This window comes from Microtus oregoni, unplaced genomic scaffold, assembly GCF_018167655.1.
Source record: "Microtus oregoni isolate MIOR12 unplaced genomic scaffold, Mior012 000072F_ref0000427, whole genome shotgun sequence".
Classification (NCBI taxonomy): Eukaryota; Metazoa; Chordata; class Mammalia; order Rodentia; family Cricetidae; genus Microtus; species Microtus oregoni.
The window spans coordinates 6,006,460-6,029,924 of NW_024543979.1; the positions used below are offsets into that span (position 1 = coordinate 6,006,460).

Below are 23,465 nucleotides of genomic sequence, written 5' to 3' on the forward strand. Positions count from 1 at the left end.
CATTAAGCCTGACAGAGCTTGGGAAGTAATTCTAGACAGAAAAGAATAGAGTAAAGCATGTTTTCATGGTAGCAGCAATTTCTCAAGTCTGCTCTTCTTGCTAGAGGGAAGCAAGTGCTCTCATCTAAGAAAGGCTTCCTGACTCAGCTTTAGCTGCAAAACCTTGCAGCTCTTTTAAGAAGTCCTGCCATGAAACACTTACATAGTGTTGATGAAAAGCTGACTGAATGCCTTTTGGTTTTCAGCCATAGCAGGAAAAAAGCTGTGCTGTTTTAAAATGCTGGCTTTCTGGGCCATCCTACCAGTGGAAACTCTGACTCTTTCAGGCAGGCAGTCCAACTATGGAGCTATTGAGTGTGGTTTGTGAGCACACTGCTGCATCTTGTTCACTGGCAGGGACCTTGAAACGCCATAGAGTTATGGCAATAAACATGGCTACAGCTGGTATCTCCACCATGAGGCTAGAATCGCAGAAAGCTAAGGAATGGGCGGGATCCAGCCGTCAAAGCCACGGCTTTAGTCCTTTCCTTAAAGACTCATGTAGTCAGTAAAAGAGAGTTATACAGTAAAGAGAGATTCAAAGAAAAAACCTCTAAATGGTTTACAGTGTGTTAAAAAATATATGCAGGCTTGAACAAAGGTTAAAGTCCTTAAAATAAAAAAGAAAGAAAGAGAGTAGTTGGGTATGGCACACACCTTTAATCTCAACACTTGTGAGAAAGAGGTAGATTGATCTCTGTGACTTCAAGGTATGGTAGAACACACTTTTAATCCCAATGCCTGGGAGGCAGAGCAAACAGATCTCTGTGAGTTAAGGTGTGGTAACACATACCTTTAATCCCAAAGCTTGGGAGGCAGAGGCAAGTGGATCACTGTGAGTTCAAAGATAGCCTGGTTTACAGAGGGAGTTACAGGACAAAGACACACAGAGAACCTGTCTCAAAAGTTACAAGTAAAAATAAAAGAAATAGAGGATAAAATAAAGCCATGTAAAGATGAAAAATACACAGAGAATCTTGATACTGTATGTTATTATTCTCTCTTTGAATTTTTTGAATGCTGAGAAAGGAGCAACAGCTGCTAAACGATTTTTGCTTATAAATGCTGCTGAATTAATCCAAGATAGGTATTTTGAAAATACCTTGACTTCAAAACTGAAGTCAAAAGGTATGTTGCCTTGGAGAAGAAAATGAGAGGCTCCGGATTTATTCAGAGTTAAGAAAAATCAGGTTTGATCAAGGAAGACAACCTGAAAAATCTCTGGCAGGAACAGATGACCCAGATGTCTAAGTTCTTCATCCAAAACAGGTTCAACATTGCTGCCTGAGATAATCCAGACTCACGGGATACTCCAGTCAAGACTTGATCATAACTCTAAATTTTCTTTAGGTCCCCATAAGATTAACAGCACCCGTAACCAGCAGGAAGTACCCTGGAATACTATGCCCACATTCCCCAAAATGGACTATGGATGGTGGGGGAGTGGTGCAGGAGAATTGTCTGTATTCTGTCAATCATGTTTTAAATAAACACTGATTGGCCAGGCAGGAAGTATAGGCGGGTCAACCAGAAGGAAGTAGAGGTGGGGCGAGGAGAACAGAAAAATTCTGGGAAGGAGGAAGCCCATTCCTCCCAGTCCTGTCCAGATCACTGAAGAAGCAGAATGTGAGCTACCCCACTGAGAAAGGTACTGAGTCATATGGCTAACATAGATAAGAATAATGGGTTAATATAAGCTACAAGAGCTAATAAGAAGCCTGAGCTAATGGGCCAATCAATTTATAACCTAATGTAGATTCTCTGTGTGATTTTATTTGAGGCTTCCCAGCTGTGGGAACAGGGCAGAACAGAAACCCCAAGAAGCAGGCCTTCATGTTACACTCCAGCATGGGTATTTGTAAACGGACACTTCCTGTCCCCACTGCCCAGTCCCAAATAACTGACTCAGAGGCTGAATATGAATTATAATTGCTCAGTTGATAGTTCAGGCTTGTTACTAGCTAACTCTTTCACTTAAATTAACCCATATTTCTATTTATGCTTTGCCATGAGGCTCATGACTTGTTACCTCATTTTTTTCACATCCTGCTTGCTTGCCAGCTGACTGGATTCTCTCCTGACTCTTCCTTCCTTCTTCCCATCATTCTCAGTTTGACTTTCTGGCATAACTTCCTGCCCAACTACTGGCCTGTCAGATTTTTATTAACCAATGAGAGTAACCAATCATAGTGTAGAAATGGACTGTTCCACTGCAGATATTTAACCTGACACTGTCTCCTCCTGCATGGCAACCAGGTAGGAATAATTTGTTTGTATGGTTTGCATTAATGAGTTATTTGTCAATCTATGTCTTACTACCTGTGATGGACACTTACATACATAAGATACAGAGCCATTTTGCCTCAGTATTTGCTTTCAAAATTAAACAAATCACTTCTATATAAATGGAGTCACTCGGGGTAAGGGCCACTCTGAAAACCCCTGTCCTATGTAATAGAAAGGAACACAGAGGGGCACAGCCCAAGCTCTCCACACTCTATCTCTCATAGTGCTAGAATCCAGAGCTTTTATTCTCTGAGTTTGAGCTGTGGTGGGGTCCAAAACCATCTAGCACATGTCATCGTGCCCTGGATGCCCTGGTGGGTAGGCAGCCATGAGGAACAGTAGCGCAGGAGGGAGTGACTGAGACACACTCCTAGTTCAGGCTGTGGAGGCATGAGGACAGGCAGCCCTGCCTCCTGTAACCAGAATGACATGGATCCTCTGGATGACTGCTGAGCCCAAGAGTTCTGAGCAGGTGGCTGGCAGACTCTTTGGTTTCTGAAACTGACTCATGGTGCAATTTGTGTGCAGCAGACAGGGGTTGAGAACTGTGAACACAAGTAAAATGATTACACAATTTCCACAGCTTCTTCCTTATTGCATGGTGGTTTGTGGCTAGACAGGATATGAAAATGCTTAGGCAAAGAGCTCAGATCCCAGAATTTCTCTCCATTGTAGAACTCCATGCTCTGTTTGCCATCCCCACTTCTCCAAAGCATCCAGGAGACACTGCTTCATTTAGACAAACCCACAACAGAAGTGCCTACCTGGACTACAGGCCACAAAACCCCTGGCACTAGCCGTGGAGAAGACTATACAAAGACAGGAAGTCTTTAGTGTGAATAGTATTTTGTTTCTACACTGATTTTAAGGTCTTGCTCTTTTCTCTTAATTTCCTTTTCTTTTTCCTAACTTTACTTCCTATACATTTTAGTTGTTGTTTATTTGAGACAGGATTTCTCTCTGTAGCACTGGATGTCCTTGAACTCACTCTGTAGACCAGGTTGACCTCAAACTCAGAGATTCCCCCTCCCTCTGCCTCCCAAGTGCTGGAATTAAAGGAGGTGTGACACCACCTCCTATCCATTATTTCATTAGCCCCATTATGATTATTGTGGGGAGTTGGCTCTGGTGTTGTTACTGTGGTTGATTCTGCACTCTGACCAGTGATCTCTGTAGAAGGAAGCTTACTGTACAAATCCTCACATCAGTGTGCAAACCATATTCTCTCCCACAGGTGCACAAACCACAACAATAAAACACAAGAATGTAGGAAACAAAACTTTCTAATAAGATCATAACTTGTCAGCAACTGAATCCAAAAGTATTTAATTGAAGAAAATATTCAGGAGGTTTAGTTACAAAGAATTGCAACTTCAAAAAGATAGACAGCTGAAGGAAATAAGCAAAACAATATAGGATATGTGCAATAAACAGAGAAATTTTAAAAATGTAAATGTTGGAATAATGGAGGAAGGTCATTGGTTAAATAAAAGGAAACTGCTTGGCCCTCATTGGTTAGAAGATAGGTGGGAGGAGTAAACAGAACAGAACGGTGGGAGGAAGAGGAAGTGAGCTCAGACTCGACAGCTCTCCTCTCGGGGACAGATGCCTCAGAGAGACACCATGCTCCCCGCTCCCGGGAAGATGCACGCGATGAAGCTCCGACCCAGGATGGACGTAGGTTAGAATCTTCCCGGTAAGACCGGTGCTACATAGATGATTAGAAATGGGCTAAATTAATATGTGAGAATTAGCCTAAAAGAGGCTAGATAGAAATGAGCCAAGCAATGTTTAAAAGAATACAGGGTCTGTGTAATTATTTCGGGTAAAGCTAGCCGTGGGGGCGGCCGGGTGCAGGGGATGCAGCCCCGCCGCTCATATTACTACATTGGAAAAGTTTGCAGATAAACTTTCAAAAATTCAGGAGAAACCACCACCCACAGACTAAATTAACTGAAAGATAAAATTACCAGGACTTCAAATACAGGTTAATGAGTTATTGCATTCCTCTTTATTTGAAAGGAATAAAGAAAATTTATGATGACCCCCAGGACATGACAGACCAAATAGGAATATCTTATTTGAACAGAATGCTGAAATAGAGACTAAAGAAAAAGAAAACCTATTCCTTCAAGCAATATCCTAAACTACCCTGTATCTATTGAGCAATAAGGACATCCGGGTACAGAAGTAATTTAGACTACCACATAGATAGGACCAGAAAATAATCTTGTTATATCACACCGCTGGTAAAATTCAGAAAGGACAGAACAAGAAAAGAATGCTGGAAATGATTACAGAGATGATCCAAGTTATTAACATGGACCTGAATGGAAAACCAATCAGAAAAACAGCTTGTTCCTTGACAGAAAGGCTAAAGGCCAGAGTATGCAACTATGTATTTTGAGTCCTCAAAGAAAATAACTGACAACCAATGTGAGTACATGCAAATTTGTCCTTTATAAACACCTTCAAGATGAACACAGCTAAAGCAATGCATGACCACAGAGCAGTGAAGAAGACACTCACAAGAAAATAAAAACATAAAGGAGACAGAAAGCTAGGATCACAAGAGCTCAGGAGAAAATAACTCCTGTAGTTCTAAGGAATCAACAGCAGTAACTCAGAACGTGTGCTAGTTAGCTTTTGTCAGCTTGACACACACTGAAGTCATCTGGGAAGAAGAATCTTCAGGTGTATCAGATTGAGAAGCCTGTGGGGCATTTTCTTGATTGATGATTGATGTGGGAGGGCCCAGTCCACTTTGGGGTCCTAGGATACTTAAGAAAGCAGGCAGAGCAAGCCATGAGAAGCAACTAGTAAGCCATTATTTCTCCAAGGTCTCTGATTCAGTTCTTGCCTGAGTTTTTGCCTTGGCTTCTTTCAGTGGTGGGTTGTGATGTGGAGGTGTAAGCCAAATAAACCTTTTGCTCCCCCAGTATCTTTTGATCGTGGTGTTTTATCACACAATCGAAAGCAAAGTGCCAGCGAGCCAGCAAACATCTAAGATGAGAAAGAAAATATCACATAGCAATTGAAACCAAATCAGAAAATCAGAAGGTGAAAAGAACCCACCAAATTATAGGATTTCATTCAGTACAAACTTTTTTTTTTTTTTTAGCTTTTTGAGACAGGGTTTCTCTGTAGCTTTGGTGCCTGTCCTAAAATTAGCTCTTGTAAATTAGGCTGGCCTCGAACTCACATAGATCCACCTGGCTCTGTCTCCTGAGTGCTGGGATAAAAGTCGTGTACCACCACTGCCCAGCCAGTACAAACATTTTAACAGTAACCTTAATATAAATAGTCTCAACTGGCAGGCTGAATTGCAAAGCAGAAAACAATAACCAATTGTTTCTTGCAGCAGGAACTCAACTAGCTGGCCATGCATATGAAGACTGAAAGTGAAAGGATGGAAAACAGCATTTTAAACAAGCAGACAAGAAAGCTGTACTCCTACCTGACAAAGCAGATAACCAGCCAGAGTTAGAAAAAAATAAAAATAACTACATGTAAATAACTGGAACACTCCATCACAAACTTTTAACAAATCGAAAAGGTAATTTCTTATATCCTATCAGATCATAATAGAATTGTAGAAAAAGTCAGCAGCAAGAGAGAGCACAGAAACACATGATGAACGAACACTGTGTTTTTTGCAAGCACGGTCCAGCATATGCAAATTAGTAAAAGAAATTCAGCACATAACATGATCAGGGATAAGTATGATATCATAATCTCAACAGATGGGGGAAGTCCTTAAGAAACTGAACTCATTCTTGATTACACCCCTGAACAAACCAGCAAGAGAAAACTTACACCTACACACAAGAAAGGGCACTGTGATAATCCTACCAACAGCAATATACTGCATAGGGAACAACTTGAATCAGTTTCTGTAAATGCAGTATAGACCCAGGAGTGACCATTTCTCAACTATTATTTAATACAGAGCTTGGATCTTCAGAGAAATAAATTGAGAGAAGAAAAAGAGAGTTACAAACAGGTAAGGAAGAAGTCAAATTACCCTATTTGTAGATGAAATGCTTTTATATTTAAAATACACTGGGCTGGAAGACCACTTGCCTAGCATATGCAAGGCTCTGGATTTGATCCTCTGAACCACATACCAAGAAAAGGGCTCTGAAAACCGTCCCGGGTCCAGCAAGAGGTCTCTGCAGGTAAATGTGCTGGAAGCACAAGATTGGTGATCTGAGTAAATCAAAGAACACCATCAAAAGAAGAATACCTTTATAATCAGAGCACAGGAGGTCTCCTGGAAGCTGAGGGGCCAGCTACCCTGGAGTTCTCAGCATGGAACAAAGTGCAGGAGAGATCACCTCAACTAGTTGAAAGAAAAAACTGACTCTCAAAAGTTATCCTGTGATCTCCACACACATTGAACCTGCCCCTAGTCCTCTCCCCTCTTCCCGGCGCCCTTAACTCTCCACCTCCACACACATTAAAAATACCTAGAAAAGCTGTGGGAAAGCATCTCTGGATTAAATAAGCAGAGAAGATTATGGAAATGTGCTTGCACACCTCTGAATAGCCACACAACTGTGCACTGTAAGTCGGTGAGGTGTGTGATGCTAATTATACTATAAGAAAGCCATTTCTGTTGCCCACACTCACTGCTGTCAGATGCAGGGGAAGAAGAGAGACCCAGGCTGCTGCTCAGCTTGTCCTCAGACTCTGCCTGCATCAGGAACTTCAGGGAAAGAAAGTGAGCCTGGGCGGAGCCAGAAGAGAGGAGTGGAGCTAGCGCCACCTAGTGGTAAATCGAGATTCTCGTGTACTACGTTGTCCTGAAGCCTCCAGGCTGCACTGAGCCCTAAGTCAGGACCACATCAACTGGATGTTGGGGATCCAGGCCCCAGAAGAGAAAAAAGGAAAGCAAAGGCGTCTTTCTGTCTGTGTCTCTGTATTTTTTCTTTCTTTTTTTAGTAGATTGGCGGTGGAAGTAATAAACAGAAGGTGAGTATATGCTTAACACAACAAAGGACAAACAAGGGGATCAAGACAGCCGAGGGTATGGCTTCTTAAATGTCCACGTTGTTAATATAAATTGATTTATAGCTTCATTTTGTTTCAGAAAAGACAAATTGATAAAAAAAAATTCGCTGTTCTCAATTGTAAGCCCTATAACAGAGAAACTTAGGAAGGAGAATTTGGGCTATGGGTACCTGAGCTAAATATCGAACTCTATCCCTAAAGAATAAAAAGAGGGGAGGGGGGACTAAGTGCAGACTGTTAACCTGCAGTCAAATGGTGCAGTGTGCAGTGTAGGACACTTCACGGACCAGAGAGTTAATGTTGAAAAGTAAGTCAGCTTCATACTCTGTCTTTTTAACATTCTAGCATGAATGGGGAGGGTCACACGAGCCCTCCCCCTGTTCTGAGGAGCTGCAGACAGGTGAGGACTGCCAGGAGAGGGAGAGTCGGTTTTCTTCAGGAGTGCGTCCTTGGTGTGTCGACTATCCAGAGAAATGTTCTAATCATATGTCTTCATGGGCAGCAGTGACTGGACTCAGTGGGTTATTGAAGAAGGGGAGGGAGAGGAAGGGAAAGGAGGGAGGGAAGGGGAATAGGTGGGGAGGGGAAGCAAAGGAAGCCAAAAGAGAACAGGGAGAAGTTGTTGGGAGGGGGATTTGGAGGAAAATTCTTCTGTAAAGTAGCAGTGGTGAGTGTGATTAAAATACATTGTTTCTATGAAGTTTTCAAAATTCTCAAAGAATAAGAACTGTACAAGTTTTTTGAAAAAGTTAACTTTCATTGGAGTACAAGATGCATACAGAGAAAGTACGGGCTGGACAATGGCCTGTCTCTGTAAGCATGAGGACCCGAATTCATATCCCAGCACCAGGGAAAGAGCCTGATAGTGAGAGGGGGAGGCAGGGCATCCCTGGGGCTGGAGGATCAGACATCCTAGGTCATCAGAAAGTCCTGGTTTACTCCTCAGGCTCAGTGTGAGAGTGTCTCTCTTAGGGTTCTCTTTGTTGTCTAGGTTCTCTGAGATTGTGAATTGTAGACTGGTTTTTCTTTGCTTTATTATTAAATGCCACTTATTAGTGAGTACCTATTTTATTTGTCTTTCTGACTCTGGGTTACCTCACTCAATATGATGTTTTCTAGATCCATCCATTTGCCTGCAAATTTCAAAATGTCATTATTTTTTCCTGCTGTGTGGTACTCCATTGTGTAAATGGACCACATTTTCCCTATCCATTCTTCAGCTGAAGAGCACTCAGGTTGTTTCCAGGCTCTGGCTCTGACAAATAATGCTGCTATGAATGTACTTGAACACATGTCCTTGTTGTGTAATTGAGTATCCTTGGGGTATAAACCCACAAATGGTATTGCTGGGTCTTAAGGTAGGTTGTTTCCTAGTTTTCTGAGAAATTACTACACTGATTTCCAAAACAGCTTACAACTTTGCACTCCCACCAAACGCAGAAGTGTTCCCTTTTCCCCACATCCTCTCTACCATAAGTTGTCATCGGTGTTTTTGATCTTGGCTATTCCAACAGGTGTAAGATGGAATCTCAGAGTTGTTTTGATTTGCATTTCTCTGATGGCTAAGGATGTCGAGAGTTTCTTTCAGCCATTTTAGATTCCTCTGTTGAAAGTTCTCTGTTTAGGTTTGTACCCCATTTTTATGGGATTATTTGTTCTTTTGATATAAAGTTTCTTGAGTTCTTTGTTCATTTTGCAGATCAATCTTCTGTCTGATGTGGTATTGTTGAAAATCCTTTTTTATAATTGTCTGTTCATTGCATCTCATTTCAGACTACAAAAACAATAAGTCTCATGTTTTAAACTGGTATGTACTTTTAAGTCTCTTACAAAAATACTTTATATTTAATCCAACCCTCAACTAAAATATATGTGGATGTTCTCTGCTATTGTCGGTTCTGCCATTAACCTTCTATTGCAAGCAGTCTTTTTTTCTTTCTGTCTTTTTTGAGTGTAAATCTTACCTGCTAAATTGAGAGCCAGTACAGTCAAGCTTGGATCCAGCTCCCCAGGCAGATTCTATACTGTAGCTGTACCTGATAAACAGTCCTCAACTGCTCAGGGATCTGGGGAATATGGCATTTAAATATTTAATTATTAAAAAAAAACTCTTCATAACAAAAAGACAGTTTGGCTCCTAGCGGCACTCTACTTCCTCCAAAGAAGACAGAAGACAAATGAGCACAGAACATCCATCTACAATTCGCTTCAACTGCCAAGCACTGACCCCTGGGAAAAACTGCCTTTCATCTAAACTGAAGATCTCCAGATTTTGACAGAATCGCTGGAATCGACAGCCTAGCTGCTCAGGTCAAGGTAGGCTTGTCTTCCTACAGATTTCTCAGCCCACAGGATCTTCTGGAGCCTAGTAGGCCCTGCGCTAAACAACAGAAAACAAATACAACCTTCAGTGACCATAGAGGACCTGAGGAGTAGCTCTGGGTGCCAACCAAGTAAGTTCTCTGTTCTTCTTAAATCAATAACTCAAGTAAAATTTTATCCTTCTCAAAGATTTCTGATGCAGTTTGACAGCTGAGAGGTTTTGTCAGTTTAAAAGGACAACCTCACCAAACAAATTTCAGTAAAATACAAATACAAGACCTGCAAGTTATAAAGGTGTGAGGACAAATACAAGTTATCAAACTTCTCTCTCATGCTGCCTTCCATAGTCTTAAAAATACTTTTCATTGTACAAAAATATCTTTCACAGTCATCCTGACATAAATATGCTACTGTTTATACAATGTATATGTCTAAAACTTCTGTTTTCACAAACTCAAAGAATTCTTGTGAGTTTCAGGGATCCAAATTGAAGGATCCACCTTAAACAGGTCAGATACACTCCCTCAATTCCCTGGTCCTAAAAATTTTTTCATTAACTTAACTTTGTTCTCTGTTTTGCCAATACCTTAAACAGGTGTAAGAGATACCAGGTGTTTCCATACCACAAACACTGGACAGGAACAAAGAGACCAGCTATGCCAGGATGTGACCAGCACCCAGTCTTTTCAGGTTCTCCACAAAGACAACACCCACAAATAAGCAGGAAGTGGACTTGAGAATCCTCTGCCCCAATTCCTTTAACCTGTGGTGCCTAACCTTCCACCTTTTTATTATAAAAAAGAGATGGGAGTGTAATGATCTGTCCTGTTCCTTTAAGAGACAAGCCATACCCACTCCCTCCCCCATCTGCCAAGGCAAGATGATCTTCATCTTCCAGCCTGAGTTTCTTCCTCTTTGCCATCTCTCTCCCAAAGAGGCAGCTTCTGCCTCTTTCCATCCTCTCCTTCCCCTTCTGTTTCTCTCCTCTCTCTCTCTCTCTCTCTCTCTCTCTCTCTCTCTCTCTCTGCCTCTCTGCTCTTCTCCCCTTCCCTTCCATAACCCACTAAATAAATATAAAACCTCACCCTGCATGGTGTGCCTATCCATGTCTCTGTCTTTCTCCCACTGCCACGTGGCTCCCTGCCTGGGACCAGCCACCTTCAGAAGTTATGAATATAAATTATAGAAACCCTGGTATAGGAGTTCCTTCTGTTTATGTGTTGTTTTCATTGGCTAATGAATAGAGAAACTGCTTTGGGTCTGATAGGGCAGAACTTAAGTAGACAGAGTAGACGGAACTGAATGCTGGGAAGGGCAGAGTGAGAGATGCCATGTATCTCCTGCCTGAGAAGGACACTGGTAAAAATCTTACCGGTAAGCCACAGTCACGTGGCTATACACAGGATAAGAAAAAATGGGTTAAATTAAGATATAAGAATTAGCCAATAATAAGTTAGAGCTAATGGGCCAGGCAGTGTTTAAATGAGTACAGTTTCTGAGTGATTATTTCAGGTGTAAGATAGCTGGGCAGCCAGGACCAAGCAAAGGGCCCATGCTCCATGCAACAGTTAGTGGTGTGGAACAATTCTGTATTGTGTCAATTATGTTTTAAATAAATGCTGATTGGCCAGTAGCCAGGCAGGAAGTATAGGCAGGACAACAAGACAGAAGTAGAGGCAGGACAATAGGAGAATCCTGGGAAGCAGGAAGCTCCCTCTGCAGTCCTGCCCTGACACAGGAGAAGGAAGATGTGATCAACCCCACTGAAAAGGGTACTGAGCCATGTGGCTTACATAGATAAGAATAGTGGGTTAATATAAGTTATAAGAGATAATCAGAAGCCTAAGGTAATGGGCCAATCAGTTTATAACTTTTGTAGACTTCTGTGTGATTCTTTGGGACCTAAAGACTGTGGGAACCAGGCAGGACAGAAACTCAGACAACAAAACCCAAGAGAAATAAAGACTTTGAAGGTACAGATATAGCAGCTATCAAGCCATAGTCTGTAGTCTCTAGGGCTGCAAAGGATCTTGGAAGCAGATTTGGGAGTGGGCAAGGATTACAAGAGGCAGTTTCTACAGATACTAACCTGTAAGGTGGGGCCCCAACATCTTTGTCTCTGAAATGTTCCTCGAGAGATCCTCTTGCCAAATTCTATACCACTGCATTACCCCAAAACTTAAGTGACTTTTCAGATCAAATGTCACAAGAGCCATTTCATATCACAATAACCCTGTCATTTTATAGCGACTATTGCCAAGACCCCCCAGTCAACACTCCTGAGCCATTACATCACCACAGAGAAGTGTTTACCTGTCCTGGCTGGCTTTATGACAAGTTGACACAAGTCAGAGTCATCAGGGAAGAAGGAACCTCAGTTGTGAGAATGCCTTCATAAGATCCAGTTGTAAGGCATTTTGCTAGTAAGTGATCAATGGGAGATGGCCCAGAAACTGTTCATGGGGCTACCCCAGGATTGAGAATCCCAGTTTCTATAAGACAGCAGGCTGAGCAACCCCCTCCATGGCCTCTGTGGTAGTTCCTGCCTCAAATTTCCTGCCGTGCTTGACTTTCTGTCCTGATTTCCATTAGTGATGAACAATGATGTAGAAGTATAAGCCAAATAAACCCTTTCCTCCTAACTTGCTTTGTGGTCATAGTGTTTCTTCAAAGTAATACAAAATCTAAGACACCATCCATAAATCTTATTTAATGAGCTCATCAAAGATGTTTCCATGGTCACTCATGCATGATTTGTTTGTTTTTGTTTTGTTTTGAAGTGTGTCTTTTCCAGGGTAGCCTCAAACATACAATCTACCTGAGGATGACTTTAAACTCCTGATCTCACTTCTCAAGTAATGAATGCAAATTTTTGTCCATCCAGATCCTGCAGCTGATTAGTTCCAACATAACACACAGAGACCTATATTAATTATAAACTATTTGGCTAATGGTTCAGGCATATTCCTAGCTAGCTCTTATATCTTAAATGAACATATTTCTGTTATTCAATGTATCACCACAAGGCTATGGATTTCCAGTAATGTTCTGACATCTTTCTTCTTCGACAGCTGCATGTCATTTCCTTGACTCCACCTACTCTCTTTATATATCTCTGTTCAGATTTATTGCCTGGCTTTACTCTGCTAAGCCATTGGTCAAAACAGCTTTATTCATCAACCAATAAAAGTAACTCATATACAAAAGGACATGACTTCCTTCTCACTACTTCCTGATGAATTTCTTCTCACTACTACTTCCTCATGACTTCCTACTCGCTATTTTTTCCCTTACAATTTCTACACCCCAGCAGAATCTTTCAAACAATATGAAATTGACAATCTGGTTACATTCTACTTTTAACTGAATGATTACAATGTATACAAGTAAGAAACAACATGCTTCCCATTTCCCTTACATGGTTAAACATTCTATGTATTTCAGGTGAAAAACAAATTATCTCCAAGCACCCACAGACAGTTAACATTTATCTTTCAGACATCTCGTGGATCAGGAGCCTTTCAGTCATAACTACTTACCTAGGCAGTAGTTTTTTATAATTGCCAAAAAAAATGGGTTACTGTGTTCACTTTTCATATTTTAGAGTTTGATTATGTTAATTAACCATAACATTCTTTGTTTTCTAGTTAGATGAAGTCAGTTATTTACAGCTTTCTTTTAGCTATGGTGCACACTGAAACCTGAGAACACATTTTCCAATATCAAAAAAAAAATTGAAAGAAAACAAAACCCAATGGATAAAAAAATATTTTTTGAGACAGGATTTCCCTGTGTAGCATTGGAGCCCTGGCAGTAGCTCTGTAGACCAGGCTGGTCTCGAACTCATAGAGATCCGCCTGCCTCTGCCTCCTGAATTCTGGGATTAAAGGTGTGCACCACTGCTTGGCTAAACAAAAAATATTTTTAAAGTGCTTGAATCCTTATCCACCAAGGACTCACAAATTAAATGATTTGAAGTCTATTTCACACCAATACAAATGGATATCATTTAGAAAACAAACGATGGAGAGGATGTGAAGGGAGCCCCTACTCTCTACTGTAAACTGATACAGGTGCTGTAGAATCAGTGTGAACTGCCATATGGGTGCGCCTATCCTGGTCTCCAGTTCGACCCCATGGATTTTCATCTCTATATTCGTGCCAGTCCTGTATGTTTTTAATACCACGGCTCTGTTGTCCGTCTTCAAACCAAGCATGATGATTCCTGAAGCATTATTTTTCTTTTTCAGGATTGCTTTGGGTTCCCAGGGTCTTTTAAGCATTAATATAACAATTTAAAGAATTTTTTTCAATTTCTGTGAAGAATGATGGAATTTTAACGGATATTACGGGGATGGATTTTGTTTTGATTTTTGTTTCTTTGTTTGGAGAGCAGCCATTTCCACAACAGCAAGTTTTCCATTCTCAATGCATGGGAGGTCTTTCTTCTCTATCTCCCTCAATTCCTTTGTCAGGGCTTTGAAATTCTTACTGTGGGGATCATTAATTTCTTTGGTTAGGTTAATTCCAAGGTATTTTGTTGCTTTTGAGGCTGCTGTTGTTAATATTGTTTTCTTGATGTTTTTCTCAATCCTTTTGTCATTGGAAAAGTTCCTAACTTTTATTTGTTACTTTTTTATCTGAACACTTTTTACTGAAGGTGTTTATTAGTTCTAAAAATTAAGAATTTTCCGGTGGAGTCTTTAGAGTCTGTAATGTGTGGTTTCCTGTAATATGCACTGAAGGAAACTGTCTTCTCCCTTTCTGTGCATCTCTGTCTTTCTCTTGTCTTGCTGCTTTAGCTGAGATCTCAGGAACTGTACTGAACAGGAGTGGAGAGTGCAGACAGCCTGGTCATGTCCCTGATCTTAGTGGAAATGCCTTGAGTTTTTCTCCATGGATCATGATGTTGGCTGTAGGTCATTTAGTCTGGATAATGCTGAGTTATGTTGCCTCCATTCCCCTCCATTCATGTTTTCTTCAGGGTTCTTTTCATGAGAGGATGTTGGATTTTGTCAAGGTCCTTTTCTACAGCTGTTGAAATGATCGTGTGATTTTTGTCCTTGACTTTATTTATGTGGTGTATTACATTTATTGATTTGTGTATGTTGAACGTCTTTGCATCTCTTCAATGAAACCAACTCAATTGTGATGAACAATTGTTTCCATATGGTTTTGAGCTCAGTTTGCAGGAATTTTATGGAAAATGTCTGTGTCTATACTTTCACGAAATTTTTTGATATTCCTGTGTCTTCACATTGTTTTGGTATGAGGATAACACTAGCTTCATAAAATGACTTTGGAAGTATTCCTTCCTTTTATACTTTAGGAAATCACTTGATAAAACTTACTATTCTACTTTGAAGGCCTGGTAGAATTCTACACTGAATCTACCTGAGCTTGGACTTTTGGGGTTGGTACTCTTCTCTCCCATTTATATTATTTATTTCAGCTATACTTTGCTATATCATAAAAGTCTAGAAATTTATTAATATCTTTTTGGGGGTTTCCCACTTAGTAGAACATAAGTCTGTAAGATATGACCTTATTGTTGTAGGTTATTCACCAAAGAAGACCAATCAGAAACTGGTTTAAGCCAAGAGAAAGACTTTATCAGCTGGAAGGTAACTACACCAGGTGTTCATGATGCCAGTGTAGTACTGAGACTTTCCCAAGGTGAGCTTTTAAACACAAAAAACATGTTCTGGTTTGACATACCTCAGTTCACAAGAACAGTTTATTCAGAAGTAGAACTATAGAAGCTAAAAAGGAAGGCTAGTACATTTAGAGTCTTTCCCAGAACTATATGGACTTTGATATATTAGGTCTTTTAGTTTTATCAGGTGGTGCTGTTTATGTGCTGAGTTCTGCAGCCTGGATGGTATATCTGTTATGGAGTCGGCTGTGCTAAAGTCTGTGGATCCTGGTCTTAGTGAATGAGTCAAATCATAGACGCATCCTGTTTTAGTTTAAGATGCAGGGCTTGGCTCTTAATCCAATCAGAATGAGAACTGAAGGCCCGGCCAGTGCTGATAGTAGAGCAGTTATCCAGGGCAGTGAGAGAATACAGACTGATACCATATATTATTCAAACCACGGCAAGATTATTTTAAAATTACTGATGGATAGAAGCAAGTTTTCTCTACAAATCATACATAGTTTCCTTTATCTTATGAGAAACCTAAGTCTCCAATTTTGTGAGGGAATCTAACAATTGTTGCAATACCTTCAGGTCCTGACCAACCTGTCTACTTAGTTTGGAAAGCATCAGAAGGACATTTATTCAGAACATTTTTACTGCTCAACAAGTATTTTTAGGGACTTGGTAATATTACTCTTATACAGATTAATTAAGGCATAGGACAGAACACCAGGTATCAGAATAAGGGGAAATGGTTATGATATGCCTTCTTTTTCTAATTTATTTATTTATTAAAGATTTCTGTCTCTTCCCCGACATTGCCTCCCATTTTCCTCCCCCTCCCCCAATCAAGTCCCCCTCCCTCGTCAGCCCAAAGAGCAATCAGGGTTCCCTGCCCTGTGGGAAGTCCAAGGACCACCCACCTCCATCCAGGTCTAGTAAGGTGAGTATCCAAACTGCCTAGGCTCCCACAAAGCCAGTACGTGCAGTAGGATCAAAAACCATTGCCATTGTTCTTGAGTTCTCAGTAGTCCTCATTGTCCGCTATGTTCAGCGAGTCCGGTTTTATCCCATGCTTTTTCAGACCTAGGCCAGCTGGCCTTGGTGAGTTCCTGATAGAACATCCCCATTGTCTATTGTTGATTTGGGCTGCCCCAGTCACAGTGAATTTTGTTAGCCAATGGGCTGACAATCTGGTGGGTTCCTATTTCTATGTAGATCAGGGGTTGGGTGTCTACCCTTTCCTGTGACATAGAGACTGATTCCTAGGGTTCAAACATTTATTTGGCCTACCATGTCTCTGATACCTAAGCTAATGATTTCTATATGTTCCATGAATATATGGAATTATAAAGGCAATCAGTAGAAAAATAGAACCAGTGGTTTCACTACCTCCTTAAGTGTTTTCAAATAATTGATTTAATTGATGTTTAATTGTCAAAAAACAATAGCTATTTAAAATACAATGAGAACTGCAGATCTAACTCTAATGGTAGAGTGCTTGCTGCCTCCTGAGTAATTCTATTACAGGCCTGATCCCCAGTGCTGGTAGTCCTGAATGTTATAGGAAGGCAGGCTGAGCAAGTCAAGAAGAGCAAGTCATGAAGGGCACACATTAAACAGCACTCCTCCATGGCTTCAGCACCACCTACTATGTCCAAGTTCTTACCCCGAGTTCCTGCATTACTTTCCTGAACAATAGACTACAAACTTTAAGATGAAATGAGCCTTTTCTTTCCCAACTTGCTTTTGATCATGCAGTTTTTTTTTCAAAATAGAAACTCTAAGAAACATTCCTTGATATTCACAAACTATGCAAGACATTCAATAAATTATAATAATGCCAATGTCATGAGGGAAAAACCTTTAAAGTTCAAAGATAAAGCAGTGTAGCGATGTCTTCTAGACTGGTGTTGAGATGATGCTGCAGAGCATCCACCGTGTGCTAAATGATACCCAGAATCCAGTCTCAGGGGTCTGTGTTCAGTGTCCTAGGCCCTTTAATTCTAGCAGTTGATTTTTTTAATGAGAGGAGCTTGATGCTATGTATACCCCAAATTAGATCTCCAAACCACACAAGAGTATTAATAGGAAAGCAGTGGATTTGAACGGAGTCTTCAGTTTAATGACCAGCAGTGGCCCAATGTTAAGTCAGGTTTTTTCAAAGTACCCTGACAAAATAGGGGGAAAGGGCACAAAACAACTATCTATGCTATCTTTCTAAATTTCTGTACCCATGAAGTTATTTGAAAATTGAACCTATTAGATCAAATATAGTAGGATACTCCTGTAACTCCGGCAGGTCCGGAAGCAGAGTCAGAAGGATATGGATTTCAAGAAAGTTTGTCCTAAGGGCATAAAAATCTGTCTTAATAAGAAAGAATAAATCGGCTAAAAAGTGGGTGAGGAACTTGAATCCATGCCCACAAACACTAGAAGACAGACTTAGCTGTACCAGTGCTCTGATGGTGAACAGATGGATACATTGTGTCATTTCAGAAGCCACACCTGGGGACAGAAAGCCTTGAGTAGAGAGGGGCATGACTACCTCATCTGTGTTAGTCACAACCCACTTCCTAACCAAGAGTGCTGCTCATAATGTATCTTGTTTAAAGTAATTTAACAAACTGTACTTGAAATTTTTTTCTTATTTAAATGAATATTATATGTAACATTTTTGATCATATTCTTTCTCTTTCCCTAGCTCCTCCCAGATCCTTTCCACCTCCTTACCCACCTAACTCCATGATAGCTCTCTATCACCTATTAATCAATCTACCTACCTAACTACCTACCTACCTAACTACCTATTTTTCCCAGCCTCAAAATATAAAGATAAACAAAGTTAAACATAAAAACTAAAGAAAAAGAAAATCAGTAAGACAATAAATAACAAAACCAAAACTACACAAAACCGATGAGACATCTATTTCATGTTGGTCAACTTCCCCTGGGCACAGGTCCTGCTCTGGAGTGTAGTTGATAGTCCCAGGGACTATATTGGAGAAAACTGATTTTCATTTTATGAAAAGATTCCAGTTACACATAGATTCTGGAATTAAGTGGAATCTTTTGTTTAATCCCCCCTTTTAGTTCTGGAATTCTGTCTGGCTTGAGCTGTGCAGGTCTTTTGGGTGCTGCCACAATCTGTGGGTTATTTATGTCTTAGTCCTATTGTTTCTGAAAGATGCTGTTTCCTAGGTGTCATACACCGTCTCCTATTCTTAAAAATTTTTTACCTCCTCTTCTGCATAGACCTCTGAGCTTCAGCAGGAGGGGTTTGGTGAAGACGTCCCATGCAGAGCTGTGTGCTATAAACTCCCAATCTCTACAAATTAGCCAGTGTGGACCTCTTTGTAAATTACTATATACTGCAAGAAGAAACTTCATTATTGATGGTTGAGCAATGTTTTGGTCTATAGATATGTCATTAGAAATAACTGTATACGATGCTTCTTTAGACAAATAATAAGTAAGTTTTCCCATAAGCCAGGAACAATCGAGTCTTACGTTCTTGGCCACTTTAGCAATGTCAGATATAAGCTCAATCTTATTTAGTGGACCTTAAACCTATTTTTAAGATGGTCAGTTACAACCATAGCATCTGTACCATTATTGTGTCAGTATATCTCACAGGCATGATACTGGTGGAGGTCACAGAGTTCGTAGCTGCATGATACTGATGACTCTTCTCCTCTAGCAGTGTGCAAAGTGCCTTCAAGCACCACAAATGCTAGCAGTGGGGGTGAAGATTCTCTACGTTCAATGACATAAGTGAGTGAGGTCTTTAGCAACAGGGTCCTATCACCATCTTATAGATAGCAACTAACAGCCTTTAAAGTAATCTGTGATGTTTGAGAGGTCTACAGGAACTCCTTTGACCAATGACTCAACATGATGCAGTCCATTCCTAGCACTCAAGGTGACTTGTTACTGGGTGACATAAAATATCTTGTTGAGATATTTTCTCCTCCATTATAGTGTGACTCCACTTAAATTGTTTTCATATGTGTGTATATTTTAGGGTTCTTCTATGGTAGTAAATTTGCATATGGTATTTCACATGGCCTTTAGTGTTTGATGTCCCTCCCCTTATTCCACCCCCTTACTCGGCCTCCCCCATGCCTGTCCACATTAAATTCTCCTATTCTAATTTTCCAGTTACCTCTTAATAAAAATATACACGTACTTCTCCTTCTTTGGAAGATCCCCTGGCCACCCCTGGTTCCTTACTAGCTAGCTAATGTCTGTTGTTGTTCAGATTGAAGCACACATATCTAAAGCTTAAAAGCTAACACCCACATATAAAAGAAAGCATGCACTTTTGTATTTTGTATTCTGGCTAACTCAGTCAGAATAATTGCTTCTATGCATTCATTTTTCTGAAAAATCATTTTTTTCTTAATGGCTGAACAATGTTCCACTGTATAAATGTACCTCAGATTCAGTATCTCAGCACCAGTTGATGGTGATAGAAGCTGTTTTCAACTTCAGGAGTTATGAACAGAGTAGTAATGAGTGTGGATGAGCAAGTGCCACTGTAGTGCTATGTATAGTTCTCTGAGTCTATAACCAAAAGTGTTCTAGCTGGAAATGACTGAATAAATGAGTTATGGATATAAATTATAGAAACACAGATAAAGACCTATGAAGGTTCAAATATAAATGCTACTAAAACATAGTCTATAATCTCTAGGACTGAAAAGGATCTTGGGATCTAGCAGATCTAGGAGTGCACATGTATCCCAAGAGGTAGTTTCTACAGATACTGATGTACAAGGCAGGACCCCAACATCTGTGTCTCTGCATTGTTCTTCAGGAGAGCCTCTTGCCTAATTCTATTGATAAGATGAATTAGCACACAATATTTAATAGCATTAATTTGAGCCTAGGATTCCTTTACTTATAATTTTATGTTTTACATTTGTACGCCTAAAATATTAGTCATTGTTGAATTACAGTACAACAGAAAACACATAGAAAAGAGTTTTAATTTGATACTTTACACAAAAGCTCCTTTTTATATTTGTAATATTATTTTTTAAAAATGGCAACTGCATATATGTATATAATGCATTTCAATCATTCTCACTCATTTCCACCTTTCTGATTCCCCTTCCAACCACTACAGGTGCCTCTCTCTACAAGTCCCTTTCCCACATTCATGTTTTTGGGTTTTATCTTGTGACCCACAGAGTTTAACCAGGGTTGTCTGTGTTTAACCTAGGTTTTAGACTGTTCACAGAAGCCTAGCTGGCTCTCCTGTGAGTATACATGTGAAATCAATGATTGCCTCTCTCCCATGATCTACCAATAGCTAATAGTTCAGCAGAATGGGGTATGGTCCTGTTGAGTCCCTCTCTGACCCTTGCTGTGCTGATGAGGGACCCAGTCTTGTGCATGGAGCTGCAGATGTTGTGAGATGGACCATGGTTAGAAGGGCTGTGCCATGCCCACAATATAGCATTTCCAGCCATTCTTCTCATCTTCTGACTCCTGTACTCCTTCCATCACCTTTCCACACTGTCTAAGCTTTAGAGGGTTGGTATAGGTGTCCTGGTTAGGTTTAAGCACTCAAGTGTCACTTACTCTGGTGCCTTGAGCATCCATGAGTCTCTGCATTCACCACAGTTCATTACACTGGGAATCTTTCCTGGGTAATGCATGTGTCCATCAGTATAAAGGTAAATACTTAGAAGAGAGTTTGGTATCACAGTTCTTTAAACAACTGTTGAAAATTCCTCCTACCAGACCTAAGAATTTATACTTTTTGATGTGGCAATAGCTGCACATAGGTAAATGATAAGAGGATAATTGTTATACAAGCTAAGGCCACGTGATTCTCCCAGAAGCCCCACGATGAGAGGTCGATGCCCTGGATTATCAGGAATTCTTCTCCAGTGCATCTGTAATTCAACACAAACAAAAATAACGTCAAAGATTATTCTGTACATTTACTGCTCCTTCCTTTTAAAAGCTCTGTTTCAGCACATCATCAAAAAATTCATCTTTATATTTAATTGGTAGTAATACTGATGTATTTAATTTTTATTATATATTATATCAATTTAAACTACTTGAAACAGGTACCTTGGTTAATTTCAAGAGGCAAAGCTGTCATATCTATTTAAAAGCATAGATGAAGTAGGCTTAGTAAACTTGGTCGAGTTTAAAGACTCACACTAAGATCCAACTTTGTAGCCTTTAAGGTGTCATTCATTTCTAAACCTACATCACTGCTTTCTCTTCAAAGGGCAAAGTCACAGGTGAAGTACTTGTTTCTGCCAAAGCAGAAAACCTCATTTTCTTAAGGACACACACAGAGATCAAAGCTTTGTGCAATTCTGCTGACTCAGCACACAATCACACAATACATCAAGTTCTAGACCAAGGACCAGAGGAGACTAAGGGTTTCCGAGAGGAGTCAGTCAATTGCCGTGAGCTCCTGTACTAAGAGAGCAGTAACAACCTTGGATACTTAGGTATGGAGCATGCCCAGGAGCCCAGGGTAGTAGTTGGAGCACAGCAGGATGCAGGGGTCCTGATACAACTTAGAAAAACAGCTGCTGCTATAATTTCTGAACACACTACAATTACTGTCTGTGTATCTCCATCCCTGTGTTCCACCCCTGTGTGTCTCCATCCCTGTGTCTCCATCCATGTGTGTCTCCATCCCTGTGTCTCCATCCCCGTGTGTCTCCATCTCTGTGTATCTCCATCTCTGTGTGCCTCTATCTCTGTGTCTCCATCCCTGTGTGTCTCCACTCCTATGTTTCTCCATTCCCTTGTATCTATTAGGATTTAACTGTTCCCAAATCCACTGAAAGGGCCATTTTCTTCTTCCTCTTGAGAGGACAATCCTTTTGTGTGTACAAGATCTGTGGATGACCCTTCTCTGGTTAAACTTTACCCATCCCACCCTGGACAAGAAACCAGTAATAAATTTGTAGTACAAGGATGCCAGACCACACCAGGAGAGAGGAGATGTGGAAAATAGGATATCCCCCATACTTGTTTTCTTATCAGTATTTCAAACTTAAATTTGGCTTACTATTATTCCTTATTATTTTAACATCCATGAGAGATCTAATGTATCAGCATATTCCTCTCTCATATTTATATATCAAAATCAAATCAAAAAGAGCAATCATAGAAACTGAAAGTACTGTAACTTTAAAACAACACACTTGTTTTATTAAAAACCTCCGTTACTATTTTAGTGACATTACACAAAAAAAAGAGATTTCTTTCTCAACATACTAAAATATGTCTATGTTTCATTACAGGGTATATCCTCTGGTAGGACATTTTACACACACACACACACACACACACACACACACACACATCACCACCACCACCACCACCACCACCACCACCACCATCACCCTTTGTTTTCTCCAAGTTCTCTAGAGTGTGAGGCAAAGGGAAGACCCTGAATGCTGCCAGGCAAAGCTCAGTCCTTTTGGCCCCTGCTCCCTGACATTCTTGGGCTCTGCTCACAGGTGTCATAGTCTACACATGTGGAAAATGTATGCCCTTGTAAGCTATCAGGGCAGCCTATGCCAAATTCAAACATGGCACCCAAACCCACAATCAAGACACCAAAACCATTTTTGAAAGCTTCGAAGAACCCTTTCTGCACATTATCTACACCATGGCAGTAGAATGGAAACACAGCCACGTGCATTGGTTACAATGATGCACTCTAGGGACCCCACAGAAGACAGAGTTAATCCTGAAAGCATGGGTTTTCCTTCTATGTCTAGGAGCATTCTATGTCCCCATTGTGACATGGAACTCAAGCTTACATCACATAGTTGTGACATCTCCTGAGTTCTGTTGTGTTATTTTCCAGACAGAAGTTTTGTCCCAGGAATTCATTGTGCATCAAAGCCTATAAAACAAAGAAGGACACAGAAAGGCAAATAGTTTAGTATTTCCACAAGTTTCCACAGAATCAACCATCTATAAATTCAAGTTCAATCTTGACTGCAATTTGCAAAAATATTTTTAAATAAACAACCCCACCAAGTTCAGTCTGCCCAGTAAAGCAGTCTCCTCCCCCACACTCAGGAGACTTAGGATTGAAATAATGAAGTTTCCCAACTACTAAGAGATAGACTCTCAACTAAATCACCTCAGGAACCTCTTTCTCTGCCTA

At 40.4% G+C, this 23,465-nt stretch overlaps 2 protein-coding genes across 4 annotated transcripts in view; both read right to left on the minus strand.

Moving 5' to 3' along the window:
- Positions 1-7,010, minus strand: part of LOC121440950 (ATP-binding cassette sub-family G member 3-like) — a 57,268-nt gene extending 50,258 nt beyond the window's left edge. For all 3 annotated transcript variants that reach the window (XM_041642026.1, XM_041642025.1, XM_041642024.1), the window contains exon 1: positions 6,958-7,010. The gene's annotated coding sequence lies outside the window, so the exon portion shown is untranslated. The remainder of the gene's footprint in view (positions 1-6,957) is intronic.
- A 13,282-nt stretch (positions 7,011-20,292) lies between these two features.
- The window catches only part of LOC121440951 (ATP-binding cassette sub-family G member 3-like), a 38,858-nt gene continuing 35,685 nt past the window's right edge, over positions 20,293-23,465 (minus strand). Inside the window, exons 14-15 of the mRNA XM_041642027.1 lie at positions 23,113-23,198; positions 20,293-21,207 (exon numbers count right to left, since the gene is read on the minus strand). Coding sequence (XP_041497961.1) covers positions 21,063-21,207; positions 23,113-23,198 — 231 coding nt within the window. The 3' untranslated portion in view covers positions 20,293-21,062. The remainder of the gene's footprint in view (positions 21,208-23,112; positions 23,199-23,465) is intronic.